Source organism: Pimephales promelas, chromosome 16 (genome assembly GCF_988280905.1).
Source record: "Pimephales promelas chromosome 16, fPimPro1.hap1.1, whole genome shotgun sequence".
In the NCBI taxonomy this organism is placed as follows: domain Eukaryota; kingdom Metazoa; phylum Chordata; class Actinopteri; order Cypriniformes; family Leuciscidae; genus Pimephales; species Pimephales promelas.
The window spans coordinates 22,722,379-22,737,117 of record NC_142784.1 but is presented as its reverse complement, the minus strand read 5'-3'; the positions used below and the strand labels follow the sequence as shown (position 1 = coordinate 22,737,117).

Sequence of the window (14,739 nt, the reverse complement as noted above, 5' to 3'; positions counted from 1 at the left end):
ACAATATTTCTTTACATTATACATTTAAATTTAGTTTAAAATCAAAATCAAGTTAGTGTGATCTTCATATACATTGACTGAATAATATTTGAGAATGTTTAAAAATAAAAAAAGATACTTTATTCTTTGAATTTCTAATGTGATTTATGAGTAAATGTTATAAAGAGACTTATGTTCTATTAATATGTAAGTAGATTATAACACAATGGTATTTGGATAAAACAAAAATGAGGAAAACATTCTTTCCTATTTCTATGGGACATGTTTTTTTTTAAGTCAGGGATGTACAGTACACAATCATTTAATTTGACTTTATAAGAATTTAAACATATATTCAATACATTGTGTGATGTATTTAAAAGCTTTAGAGTGTATCCATGTCCATTGTTGTGCTCTGAATCCGTCTGAATCTGGCGCGTTTGACCAACTCATACGTCATCATTGTGCGCCTTTACGAGTATCTCTAAGCGGCACTTCTGTAACCATTGAATGGGCAGTGGGGAAATAAACAGGGTGTAGAATATTCAAACTAGCCTCTCAGTTAATTTCTTACAACTTATTATTAAAACCGAAAATATTTTAAAATGATTGATACCATCGAAAAAGAAGACAATATTATCAGCGAGGAGGAGGCTGCACAGTATGATCGTCAGATTCGCCTGTGGGGTCTGGATGCTCAAAAGAGGTTTGTGGAAAACGTACATAAAGAACAAACGTATTCATGTTATTATAAGCGATTTTTCCGTCTCTTTAAGTTCTTCATAAACATGATTTCAAACGCATTATTTGTTTATCTTTCACAAAGAATAGAGTATCAGGGCCACCCCACGAATTCATTTTTCTGATAGTTGTGCATGAATAGCAAACAATATAATGTAACATAAATAATATATGACGTGTATATAAATGTTGCATTTTCAGACTTAGGGGATCACGCGTATTACTTGTTGGACTTCGGGGACTTGGAGCAGAAGTAGCAAAAAACCTTATTTTGGCTGGAGTTAAAGGACTGACTCTCCTGGACCATGAGCAGGTATTAATTAGACTGACTTAAAGGGTATTTCACGTCATTCTGTCATCATTTGCTCACCTTCAAGTTCTTATTAATTTTCTTCCAAATCTGACTTTTTTTCACTGTGGAACAGAAAAGAAGATGTAAGGCAGCATGACAAGAATTCGCCATACATGTTTATTGTATGGAAAAGACATGCAATAAAATTGAATGGTGACTGAGGCAAATAACAGCTACTTAACTAAGTGGTATTTTCTATGACTTCCATTAATCAGGTGACAGAGGAGTCCAGACGTGCTCAGTTCTTGATTCCTGTGGATGCAGATGGAAAAAACCAGGCCCGGGCGTCTCTGGAGAGAGCTCAGTTCCTCAACCCAATGGTGGAAGTGAAGGCAGACACCGATCCAGTGGAGAGCAAGCCGGATGACTTTTTCTTCCAGTTTGATGCGGTGAGTGCCAGAATCTGTAGATTGGACATACCTAAAGCACACAAAAGGCAGATGAACAATATTGTTATTATATTCTAAATTACCATTTGGTTATTGATCATCAAACTAATATTTAAGAGACAAATGAGTAAGTATTGTAAATAAAATAGAATAAAATCATGCAAAACAGCATTGGACCGAATTTGTTATGCAACTTTACGGCACATATTACAATATAGCCTTTTTGAATAAAAATCCCATAAGAAATGGACAGGAACTGTCTTTTTGACTTTCTGTAATTTTAAGAAGGATCAGGTGTGTGTTTATTTATTTTTTTACTGAAATTTTTTATTGAAGAACAAAAAGTACGTACATCGATACACATCAGGGTGTACACACAAATACATAAGGGGAAAAAAAGATTTTGAATATAGTAATGGGAAATTATAATAATTAATTGAAATATAAACATACATTTTTTTATTACCATCAGGTGTGAATTGAGGTTCATCAATGATAGATTGTTTTTCTTTGTGCCTTTCATGTCCACTAGATGTCACTATACACAATTGATCATTTTTGTTTAGGACGGTTATATCCTCTTTTTTCCCTTATTTTCACCCTATCTATGAACAGCCAGCGTCAGATCTAAGCACAGACTTTTATCTGACTCTTTGAGTTTGGTCTTTTCCAAGTGTGTGCTCTTTTCCAAGCGAATGAAATGTTCCAGGCCATATTATAAATTAGGACTCTGTTGTTGGCTGTGGAAGATGCAGTCAGCATACATACCTTGTTCAAAGCACAGTCAGTCTTTCATCTTCTCCCTTTCTGTGAGCTGTCTGAACTGTCCCTCTGGGAGTGCTAGTGAGAGTTCAGGAGGAGGGGGTAGAGATGGTGGGAAACAGACACAGGAGGGGGGTTAACATCATCTATTCTCTTTCATCTGCTTCTCTTGGTATTTCGTTGAGAAGTGCACAGACTAACATTGCGTGTGTATGTCTTTGTCTTCTCTTGTTTATGTGTGGTCTTTTTTTTTTTGTGTGGAATTTTCCTAAAAAACAACGCACGCTGTTTAGTAAAGAGATAGCCAACAATACACTGAATTATTTCATCGTCGGGACCTGTACATACATGAAAAGATCATTTGAGACGACACATACTAGAAGGTTTTGTGCAACAAGTACAAAAGCATTGCTAGTGCAGGTGTTGATTTACATCTATGGAGGCCCATTTCTGCTACATAAGAAAAAACATACTCATATTGATGATAAAAAAGTCACAATGATGAAATACTAAGTCATAATGATGATAAAGTTGCATCATTTTTTTTAGTCGGTTATAGATTAAAATTGTGACATCATAATTTCACATTTTTATCTCAATTACGAATTAATATCATAATTTTGGCTTGACTTAGCATGCCATCCTTTAGCCCTTATGTAATAACTTCGACTTATGTCAATTATAACTTAGTATGACATATATTTCACTTTTATTCTCTTTATTTTTGAGGACCAGCTGTGTGCATCCAGGAACATTAAGGTCTTCCGTGGAGACATGTTTGGCTCGGATGTTCTCCGACCCCTAAAAGCGCTTTTATAAATGTAACATCATAAATTATTTACAAAAGCATTATTTATTTTCTTATGTAGTGGAAATGCATAACATCAAAGACATCTGTCATCATTTACTCACTCTCATGTAATTCCAAACATGCATGACTTACTTACTTCTGTAGAACACACAAGGAGAAAATAATGTACTGTTCATACTTTTCCATAATTACATTTATAGTCACACGACCTTTTATAGCTTCAATAAGAATGCAAAAGTGGATAGTTGTCCATAAAACATGGATGATACTGGGGTGTACGGTTTGAAGGACTTGCCAAAAACTTAAACTGAATGAAAGAATTGACCTCATGTAATGCCAAGTTACAGCTATTTAGCAGAGGCATATGGTAGATGCTGGGAGCTCTGATTGATATCCCATCCACTGTGGCATTATTTGTTTCTTCTTTGCATCCTCTAGAGGTCACTGCTTGATAAAGGTGTGTTATTTGTCGTCTGGATGCCTGGAAGCACGTAATGCTCACAGGAAGAATATGTGTCAAAAGGCAATGTCTCACCGCATGTTTCATAATGTCCCAGATGATCTTTAACAGTGGTGAAGGTGTTACTCCTAAGGGCACTACTTCATTGCAACAGTATTTCTGAGAAGTGTTGTTGATATCCAGGTGTGGATTGTGTAACCTTTGGAGATCTTTTCAAAAAGGCCTACTTAGGATAATCAGTTAATTTCATGAGTACATTAAGTTATGAAGTCACAGATGGTGTTCTGACAAGAGAAGTAAACAAACCCAATTCAGCAGATAAAGACAACGTGATGATTCAGCTGTCCTTCAAAATACACCCAGTTAACGCATTGTGGCGCATGCCACTGGTATATCAGATCGGTATTAATATGCCACCCCATTCTTATCTTAAACCCAAAATGTGGGGTGTGAGAGGTTTGGGACCTTGGATAAGAGTGCTAATGTTTTGGTCAGTTGTCATTCATTGCCAAACTTGCAAGATGTGTTTTGAGGATGCATCAATGTCACTGGTTTGAAAACAACCACATATTAATGCAAGTTGTTTTGTTCAGATTTGTCTGACCAGGTGCTCCAAAGACCTCATGGTGCGAGTGGACCAGCTGTGTGCCTCCAGGAACATTAAGGTCTTCTGTGGAGACGTGTTTGGCTACCATGGATACATGTTCTCCGACCTCGGCCAGGAGCATCACTATGTAGAGTAAGTAAGGGAACGTATATGAAAAGTGTTTGTGTTATTGTGTGAAAATAAAAAAGTATGTTCCTATTCAAACTTGCCAGAGAAAAGCCCAAAGTGGTGAAAGGGTCTAATGAGGCCAATGATGGTCCTGAGGCAAAGAAACCAAAGGTCGACCCCAATGAGACTACAATGGTAAAAAAGGTTGGTGTGTTGGTAGATTTGATGTCTGTAAACTATAGTTTTCAGTTTTCACTCACGTCCTTTCAAAGTTAAATCAATGCTTTAACTTTCCCCCTCAATCTCTCTTTATGTAGACTGCCAGTTTCTGCTCTCTCAAAGAAGCCCTGGAGGTTGACTGGACAAATGAGAAAGCCAAAAGCAGCCTGAAGCGCATTCCTACAGACTATTTTCTTCTGCAAGGTACACCTTCAGATTATTTAAATATATTCAAAATTCAATCAACCTGATAAAAAGAATAGCGAAATAGGTGTTTCCTTCCTAAATTGTGGAATTTACTAATTGATCTACAGGTTATTGTCCGTAGTATATTCCAGACTCAAAAAATTTGTTTTATACTCAGTCGGTTATGTCTGTCTGTAGAATAGAACTGTAGGATAGAAACGATTTGGAAAAAAAACAATATATATACATATAAAAAACCCATATATAAGGTTTGGGGCCAGGAAATTGAAATTTTCAACAAAAAATTCACAAGCCAACATGACATCATGACTTTTGCGTAAAGATACACGCCACTTTCAAGTCAATTGGCGTGTTATTTCTACGCATTTTGAGCTATCTGCATGTATCCGCGTGTATGTCTACGCCATTAACGTCCGAGTGATTCCGCGTGTCCGTACACGCCGTCAAATGTCCGCTCGAAACGAAGCAAAATGTAGATCTACATCTCGGGAGTGATCTTTTTTTTTTCCTAGGATGGTAAGGGAACAGTCATAAATGCCATTAACTCCAGTGACGGTTAGGTTTAGGGACGGGTTGAGGTAAGTCATATATTTACATATACAATAATAACGTTAAGTCAACGGCGTTCATAAACACGATTCATAAAAGCGATTATGCGTCTTGATGGCACGCCAAAAATGGAAATGCGAATTGGTGTGTCATACACACGCTACTTCATGAGATCATTCTGCAAAAGCTAAATTTTCATCATCATTACTCCAGTCTTCAGTGTCACATAATCCTTCAGAAATCATGCATCATAGTATGATGATTTGCATCCTTGTATATTATATTATATTGCTTTGTTGAACACTTGTGATCATATCACATGAGATGGATACCAGGTGCAAACAGGGCCTTAAGTGGTTCAGTTTGTTTAGGCGACTAAACACATTGCAGTTTCTTCCTGCAGTCTGTTGTACACCGTTATCAGAGGGAGGGCCTGTTGATCTGTGTAATTATAGTCAACAATTTTCTTTTTATACTAGTGCTCACCTGGTGTCCTCACTGAGACTGGCTCATTTTCCATCACAGGCTGTCCATGGCCAGTCATGTGCAGTGGCTCTCAAAAACAAAACATGCCACCTCCGCACCTCTCTATCATTATAACAGACTCTGACTGCACCTCGCCCCTCCCTCTAGTGCATCTAGTATTACATTTATGGAAAAAATAACACTTCCTATTTGTGCACTGAAGCAAGACTTTAAATACATTTCTGTGCTCAAAAATACCACGCGTCATTTCAAAGAGCTTTTGAGGAAGAGCCGTTTCCTCTGTCTTAACTCACTGATTTATTTGAGGTTTTATCACCCCAGTGGTGCGACTATTACATCAATGATTTTTTTTCCAAACCCTCAGATGTTTTCACAATCTGGAGAAAATTCTATAAAGAAATTCAGCTATGAAACTTGAAATTGTATATATGTGCCAGATAGAGTGAGATAACATGAATGCGTGGGTGTGTGTTTCTTTGATGTGTGTGTGTGCTTCGCTGCCAGGTGGAAATGCAGTGGGCTGAGGTTCTTTGTGTTGTAGTTGGTGGGCAGTCAAAAAGGGGAAGTGATACTTTGGAAAATAGCCTAAAGGGGCTCAATGCCTTTTCACATGCTGCACAAATCTTCAAACATGTCTTTCCTCTACTCGCCTCCTCTTTTAATGTGGAAAACCCACTCTTTTCCCAATCAGTTTCTCTTACTTCCTCCAACAGTGCTTCTGAAGTTTCGTACAGATAAAGGTCGTGATCCTCAACCAGACAGCTTTGGTGAGGACTCTCACCTGCTCTTGCAAATCCGTGATGATGTTCTCGAGACTATGGGCCTGAGCTCTGAGCTGCTCCCCAACACCTTTGTCAGGTATTTACTGACCCACAAACTTGGTGTTCACTGTTCACATTAAGTTTCTCCAACATCTTTTTTTCCTACCAACCAAGGATGTGCTAATCTAGTTGGTGAACGACTAGTTGACCAAGATAATTACAGTATGTCTGGTTTCAGGTTCACCAGACCCTAACCAGGTTCCTAAGTAGACAGAGTGCAACCAACTGGAACTGAATGCAAGTGTTTTTAAAAGATGAATTATTTTTAACTATTCAGAGGCATGGCATTAAAAAGAAGAAGAAAAAGGGGAGGAAAAGTAGCGTAGATCTTCTCAGTTTAGCCCAAAGTGTAGGGTATACACTAGGGTATACATGCTGGAGTCACCATAGATACATATACATAGATACCTCATTAGCAGCTGTTTCTATGGGCCACTATACGTAAGCCATCTGCCACATCGGAAAGGTGTGAACACTCAAGAGCGGTTGAATGCAGAAATAAAAAAATAAAAAAATAAAAAAAGTCCTGAAAAATAAAAAAGTTGACGGCAAAATAAATCTGCCATGGTCAGGTGGTACTCTACGAGGACATGAAGGTTTTTTACAAGTCAGAATCTTGTAATTAAATTAATTACGACATTATGCGTGTGACAATTTTGTTACATCGCAGTACGCGTGTATTGCAAATGCAACCGTACACTCAGGTTACACACTCAGGTTACACATTCGCTTTGATTTTAACACAAATTGGTTCTTCCAACAAGGTGACAACACTGGCCTGGCCTGTTGTTTCACTATCAAAAAAGAAACGGATTAGACAGAACAACAACAAAGTAACAAAAGTGCCCTTGTTGATGAGCGCCCGTGGAAACACACAACTTTAGTTTAAATGAGTAGAAGATGTTTTTTTATCAATTATAACATATTGAGAGAAATAGCACAGACAATGGATAAAGATGAAACTTTGATATCGAGCGCCTGTTCACGCACAATATCAAATAGAGTATATGCGTTCGGCTGTTCGGATATACTAAGCTTCGCATGAAAACTGAATTGTACTGTGTTTTCTCCTCACAGTTACTGTTTCTCTGAGATGGCCCCAGTGAGCGCCGTAGTTGGCGGTGTTCTTGGACAAGAGATTGTCAAGGTGAGATTTTGATCTATTTATGTCTATGCAAAATACGTACCATTACAGGTACTCCCACTACACAATCTGTGAGCCATTTACATCGGTATCCCCTCTTCCTCTCAAGACATTTCTTCCAGCTTGGTTGAGATTAGGGATTCTGCATGTTATCAAATGGGCACCCCCTACCTCGACGTTTCATCAAATTTAAACCCGACGATGTCTGCATGATGCAGGTGCTCCTCTGCCTCCCAGTGAACCACTTGCGACCACTTCTAAACTCAATGTCCGCCTGACATACTCTTGCGTAATCTCGCAGCATCATAGCCTGCCGTGCTTTTGTTACCTTATACTCCTCCACCACTGATATTACAGAGTCTTCTATTGGAAGATTGCTGTCTGTGCTATACAGGCCTATGGAGCGTAACACCCACCCGACCATCTCCTCAAATTGTTGTTCATCTTCCTATCCGCACCACAGTAGAGATGGGTACCTCATAAATGAGCAGTGGCCAGAGCAATCTAAGTAGGACCCCATGCTGGTATCCCTAGGCCTTTTACTTGCCTAAAGTCTTGATTGCAGACCTTTTATTGTTCCATTTATACATAAAATGAACACACTTTGCTTTTTCTTCCTCCATATTACCGTTCAATCAGGTTCTCCACAAAACCATCCGCTCTCACTAGCTGCGAAAGTGACTTTTCTGATGAGGCACAGTGAGAAGCATATGGCAGCTGCCCTCTCCATCAGAATCTGGGCTAAATCCAAAAGTTTTATCTGTTGACAGTGTGTAAATGCCAGAAATGACAAGGTAATATTCCGGTCACTGATGAAATCCAGCGGAGAGCTGCTGAAATCTTCTCATATGACTCCATAAACTGAAGGAGATTAAATAAGACAAAGCGCAGTGGTGTAATCAGTCAGTCTAGAGTGGATAGTTACACCTGGATTATGGACATAAAGAGGATCTCCTGTTGCGTAGGCCATGTAAAAACACAAACCCATTCCAGTAACAAACGACGGAATAGAGTAAGTGATAAACATCAATATTTCTCTTGGAGGGTGATGTCATAGCCCAGGCCGGGATGCGGTGGGGTCTTTGAGAGGGTGGGGATAAGGGCTGTGTGGGGTGATGGAGTGAACGCGGTGCCTGGGCAGGCCTTGAACCCACATGGCGGTGGAGTGAAGCCAGGCTGTCTCGCCATCTCCCTGCATGATGAAACAGGCTGCAATTCGCATATGGCTCTCTGTTACTCGCTGCCCCTCGCCCATCAGTCTTCATCGCCACAACAGAGAATGTGTCCGACGCATCCGATCAAAGCACTTAATTACAGAATTGTAGGTCTGTGGCGTCTGTGTCTGAAAGAGATTTTGTTTGCATGTGTTTGACAGGCGCTGTCTCAGAGAGATGCTCCGCACAGGAACTTTTTCTTCTTCGACGGCCTGAAGGGCAGCGGAGTGGTCGACTACTTCAGATCCAAATAAGTGGCCCCCGGAGAACACGGAGAGATGTGTGGCGATGCGTATGTGCTCTCGAAAACACCATGGACTTCATCGTCTGCCAGTGGCCGCAGGCATCGAAATCTGTCTTTTGGACGGTACCTTTGCGTAGCAGTATGCCACACACCGACTGATGCCAAGAACAACAAGAACATTTTGTCCACACGCTCTTAAATGTTCACGCACACGTTTTTTTTTTTTTTCAGGAGGGTTATGTGATTTCTACGTTTTGTATTAAAAATAAATAAAAAGCCAATGGAAATAAACATGATTTGTATTGTTTTGTGCTTCTCCAGTCATCGATTTGATTTCAATAATGTCCTCTTATGTGTTGCCCAAGGTCTCTTTTCAATGCTAAATTACATAAAATGAAGCAAACCACTTTAAAGGGAATTTAAAATGAATACAGAAACGTCTAATGCTCCCTTGAGCCATTTATTCCCAATGCAAATTCCCATTCTGAAATGAGGCTGGGTGAGGCTTGTGTAGTGAAAGCACAGTATTTTTATTTATCTTGTCAGGTGTGGTTTTTTTTTGGGTGACGTGATTAACGGGAAGTTCTTTTATTAGCTCAGCCCAAGGTATGTCATTTACTGGACTGGTACTGCAGGGTTTACAACCCTGAGGCAAGTAGGCACTCGTATGTTTTGATTTTTATGATTTCATAGAAGGAAATGGTCCTGCCTGTCCAGTTATGGACAAAGAAGAATGGAAAGAACGTAAATGAACTTTCCATGTGATTGATTGTCCATCCTTATGCTTAAGGAAACTACAGCCTCATGTAATGAAACAAACAGTACTAAATGTGCCACATTTGTTTTGGACGCACATGATGTTGCGACTGTGCTGCAGACATGCAAAATCAGGAATTCAGGCATTAAATGGAAAATAAACGTGAGCCTTTGATGACAACAGCATGGGTGAGTCATTCTGAATCAGATGAGACTGGTCAAACTGGTTGAGCAGGTGTTGAGTAGGAGTGGCAGTAAGTCACGTAACCTTTCTTTATTTATTTGGTTAAGGGAAAGCATTGACAGTGGAAACATGGGTTACCGGGTACCACTAATAGGCCAAACTTTTTGAAGATTCTTATCATTGCAGTTTTGAATCAGCATGGAAAAGATTTTCAACTGTGCTTTGCTAATAATAACAAAACAGCTGTTAAAGATCACCGAGAGCCAAAACTCCTACAACAGACAGGATGTCTGTCTACCAGCATGTTCACCCCACAGTGTGCATGTTTTCAATGTAAAGTCTGTAAAGTCACAATTTTGATTTAAATACAAGTAGGCAAAAAACAACCATTTTTTCAGTGCTATTTTTTCATTACAATTAAACAATGAAAAAAATGTATTAAAGTTACCATGAAATGAAAAAAAAAACATTATTTTTTCAGAATACATGCTATTTATCCTATTGTGAATTATTTATCTGTGCAGATTTATGTTTACCTTTTTGATTAAATTTTTAACTCAATCTTGCAGTGAAGTGACAGACTTCTCTCTGGTGACATACTGGATTTCTCCAATCTTTTAGTCTTTCTTACAGTTGACCTCAAGCTCACGTTCAGATCTACCTCCATCCATTATAATCTATTTCACTCAAATGTACTTCACAATTCTGAAGAAAAGACCTGTTGCTAAAATGACTTTGTAAAGCAACCTGTGTAGTCAACATTTTCATAAAGTCCTAATGCAAGGCTCAAGTGGTTACCAGAAAGTGTCAGCAGCTGATTTTATAGATCAGGGTCAATTTGCCACTTAAAGGAGTAGTTCACTTTAAAAAGATATGTTTGCTTATAATTTACTCACCCCCATGTCATCCAAGATGTCCATGTCATTCTTTCTTCAGTCGAAAAGAAATTAAGGTATTTGATGAAAACATTCCAGGATTTTTTCTCCATTAAACTTAATGGACTTAACTGAGAACCAAACGGTTCAAGATCCAAAAGACAGTTTTTTTCAGTGCAAATTGCAAACTGTTCAAATGGCTTTAAACGATTCCAGACGATGAATAAGGGTCTTATCAAGCAAAACGATCGCTCATTAAACAAAGTTTAAGTTTTATAAGCTCAAATGCTCGCCTTGCTCTGTATTGTGATGCACGTTCGTAATTCTCCGAACGCGTTCATCAAAATGAACGAATCTTTTTCCGAGTCAACTCGTTCATTTCTTTCGTTGAATGAACCAAATGACATGAAAAAGATTTGTTCATTTTGATGAACGACTTCGAACAGGAGAGTCACACACACCACAAAACAGAGCAAGCTTGCGTCCATTTGAGCTTATAAAACTTAAACTTTGTTATTTTGTTTAAATGAGCGATCGTTTCACTTGATAAGACCCTTATTCATCGTCTGGAATCGTTTTAACACTTTGAACAGTGTGCAGATTTCACTGAAACGGTCTTTTGGACCTTGAACCGTTTGGTTCACATTGAAGTCCATTAAATGGAGAAAAATCCTGGAATGTTTTCATCAAAAGCTTAATTTCTTTTTGACTGAAGAAAGAATGATATGGATATCTTGGATGACATGGGGATGAGTAAATTATCAGCAAAAGGTTTTTTTAAAGTGAACTGCTTGGTCCATCTTCAGCACAATTACACAAAGATAATGTGATGTGATGATAATGTGATGTCAAAGATAATGTGATGATGACTAACAAAATGTTTATTTTCACAAGGCAAATTACTGTTATGGACAATTACAATTTATATTCAAATGAATTTCATTGGTTGTTTTAAATGAATATAAACAGTATTTTCTTTTTCTGCCATTGAGTCTACAAGATAATGAAGTGTTCAGTAATGCAGTCCAATTCCTTAAGTACCGTACTTCACATCACTGCCAGTGCCAGTGAGAAATGAAACAGCAGCTGCAGCTGTAAAGAGACCCTGAATGATTAACATTCACTGCTCTTTCTCTAGCTGAGGAGAGAGCAGGATTAATACGGACTCTGAGTTAAACTCGTCGTTTTAATTATGCAACCTTGCTCTTATCATGAAGGAGCCCAAGGCGAGACGATCTAACTTCACAACAGATGTGTTGCTCCGCTCCCAGCTATAAAATGCATAACCATGTGACAGGATAAAGAACAGTCTCAAATGATCAACAACCCTTTTAGGAACACTGATGAAGCCTGAATGAGCCTGCATGGGAAATGTTCTGGGCATACGCAAATCAGGGGATCCCAATCTATCACATCTTGTTCAGATAAGACGGTTTCGCAACACACGAACCATGCAAGAGAAAAGGTTTGTTCTGTTCATTTAATGCGGGCAGATGATCCAATAATAAAACAATAAAAAGTGTAGCATTTTAGCCCTGGCCTAAAAAATATGCTTATTGTATACATGTATTCGTATATAATTTATATCGACGTGTGTATTTGTTTTGATTTGATGGTTGTTTGCAAAGCCATTTAAATTATCGTTATTGATCATATACCTCTAAATTCAAGGGAAATGAAACAGCTGAACTTATTTTTTTTAAATGTTTTTTTTTTGTTGTCTTTTGAATTAATATTGTCTTTAATAAAACTATACTGTAGGCTATATATATATATATATATATATATATATATATATATATATATAGGCTATATATATATATTATATATATATATATATATATATTTTTTTTTTTTTTTGCAAAAATAGGCCTATTCGAATATAATTGAATTGGCTTTACTGACAAGACTTTTGAACAGCCATTATGACTAGTTTTTGAAAATTGTTGTATTTAATGCGTCAAATCCTTTTGAGTCTGTAAAAAACGACATCAAAACACTTTCGTACACTTTTGCTTGAATTTATTGAAAATGGTAAATAAAAAACAATACAAAATCAATGTAAAAATTTACATCAAAAATTCCAAAAGACAAAAGTACAAAGCTAGAAAAATGAGTCTGACATGTTTAGTGTAAATCTGACAGTACAAATAAGGCCTTTCTGCATCAGAGAACACTTGTATTGATGAGAAGTCATAAAGGTGGCCACAGGAAGACCACACAACTGTTTCACAGGAAGTCATGAGACAGGCAGCCACAGGAAAGGAATCTCTGATCCACAATATGCCATGAAAACTCTGTACCGACATTACAAAGCCAATGCAAACAGAAATGAGTGGTTAAAGGAGTTTTCCCACCAACTGGCCACAGTTGTTCAAAAGTGGTTTCTGAGGGAAGTGCTTGTAACCATAACAGGGTTATTACCTGTAGGCTATAATGGCCAGACAGAACCGGATCTGACACGTTGATTCATAAGCCATATTAGGGTAGTAATTGTTTATCTTGTGGACATCTAAAAAACCTATGATAAATTGATTTATTCACGTTCTTGATTGACGCATGATTGTATTGTATGCTTTAAATAAAATGTATGCTTGAAATAATATAGTTACAGTGTTATTCTGTCTTATTCTTGTTACTTCAAGCATATGACATTTTATTTACAGCGTACAATTACAATCATGCGTGAACGCGTGCTCCCCGGTTCGTATGATCACAGAAGAACCTGAATGAATCGCAAGCTGCTCGTTCCCGGGTTCATGTAGGAACACGGGAGAACAACACGCTCATCCGTCGCTAATAATGTGCCATCCAACTTTATATCAGCGTGCCATGCATTTCTACGGACGTCCAAGAGAAACAATTACAGTCCGAATAGGGCTTAAGTCATCTGGTAAGACTGGTAATAACGTTTTTGTATATAAAAACGTAGATTGCAATATGGCATAATGCCGAAAAGTAAGATTGACTGCCCCTTGACAACTGTTAGTAGTGGGTAGTTTAACATAGACCTAATGTCTATGTTTCTGCAACTGGCCCCTGGATTCGGACATCAATAAAGTCACAAGCTAACCTATAAATGCTGAAAATAGCTTATGTCCCACTGAGAAACAATAACCGCCCGAAGACTGCTATAGAGAACAAACTCGTTCAAGTATGATTGAAGTTTGGCTCAGTTTAGTTCTTTTTGTAGACAAATAAGTTACAGCAGAAAATACAAATGGATTTTTCTCACAACCTTCAGAGATATTTGGTCCATAAAACACAACACTAATGAATATCTCCATGCTTATTTAATCCACTTGAAAAATGAATATAAATCATCAAAAGAAGGACATACAAAATAAATTAGCTTGTGCTTCTCAAATATTTAATTGAGAATTATCTGCGAAAAGTACATTTCATGGGGATTTTCACTTTTTTTTTTCTTTGCAGGACTCCAGATATTCAAATCTAAATAAAATGCAAGTAGAAATCCACTGGATTTTAGAACAACTGCTTCCAGTGTTGGTCCAAAAAAATGTTTCCAGAACAAAACAAATCTCAAACCGAAAAAAGGAACTTAATGTTAAGTACTTTAAGGTCATTTCATCAAAATATACAAAATACGTAAGAAACAAAACTCCCTGTTTATTCTATCCTATCCGGTCCTTTTTTTCCTCACAAAATATGTACATGTTTAATCCATTAATATTAACAAATATTAACACTGCTCTCCAGCCATTTTGATAATAGTGGTCTGGCTTTCCCACAAGGCTTCCAGCCTCACTCCTGTACCTCCATTGGAGGTGACCAATCTTTGAATTAAGTGGCAAATTTGTGTCCCCAAGT

At 37.9% G+C, this 14,739-nt stretch overlaps 1 protein-coding gene and 1 long non-coding RNA gene across 2 annotated transcripts; one reads left to right on the top strand and one right to left on the bottom strand.

The window, feature by feature from the left end:
• Window positions 1-448: 448 nt before the first annotated feature.
• Window positions 449-9,389, top strand: sae1 (SUMO1 activating enzyme subunit 1). The gene is made up of 9 exons (XM_039671211.2): window positions 449-685; window positions 922-1,033; window positions 1,288-1,461; window positions 4,088-4,233; window positions 4,314-4,413; window positions 4,527-4,632; window positions 6,384-6,528; window positions 7,569-7,638; window positions 9,011-9,389. The coding sequence occupies exons 1-9, from the start codon at window positions 585-587 to the stop codon at window positions 9,101-9,103; spliced, it is 1,047 nt and encodes a 348-aa protein (XP_039527145.2). The 5' UTR covers window positions 449-584; the 3' UTR covers window positions 9,104-9,389.
• On the bottom strand, window positions 1,353-11,070 carry LOC120478979 (uncharacterized). Its single transcript, XR_005622793.2, has 3 exons — window positions 10,930-11,070; window positions 2,230-2,301; window positions 1,353-1,492 (listed from the first exon to the last, which is right to left on the bottom strand). It is a non-coding gene; the product is annotated as an uncharacterized LOC120478979 (long non-coding RNA).
• Window positions 11,071-14,739: the final 3,669 nt, after the last annotated feature.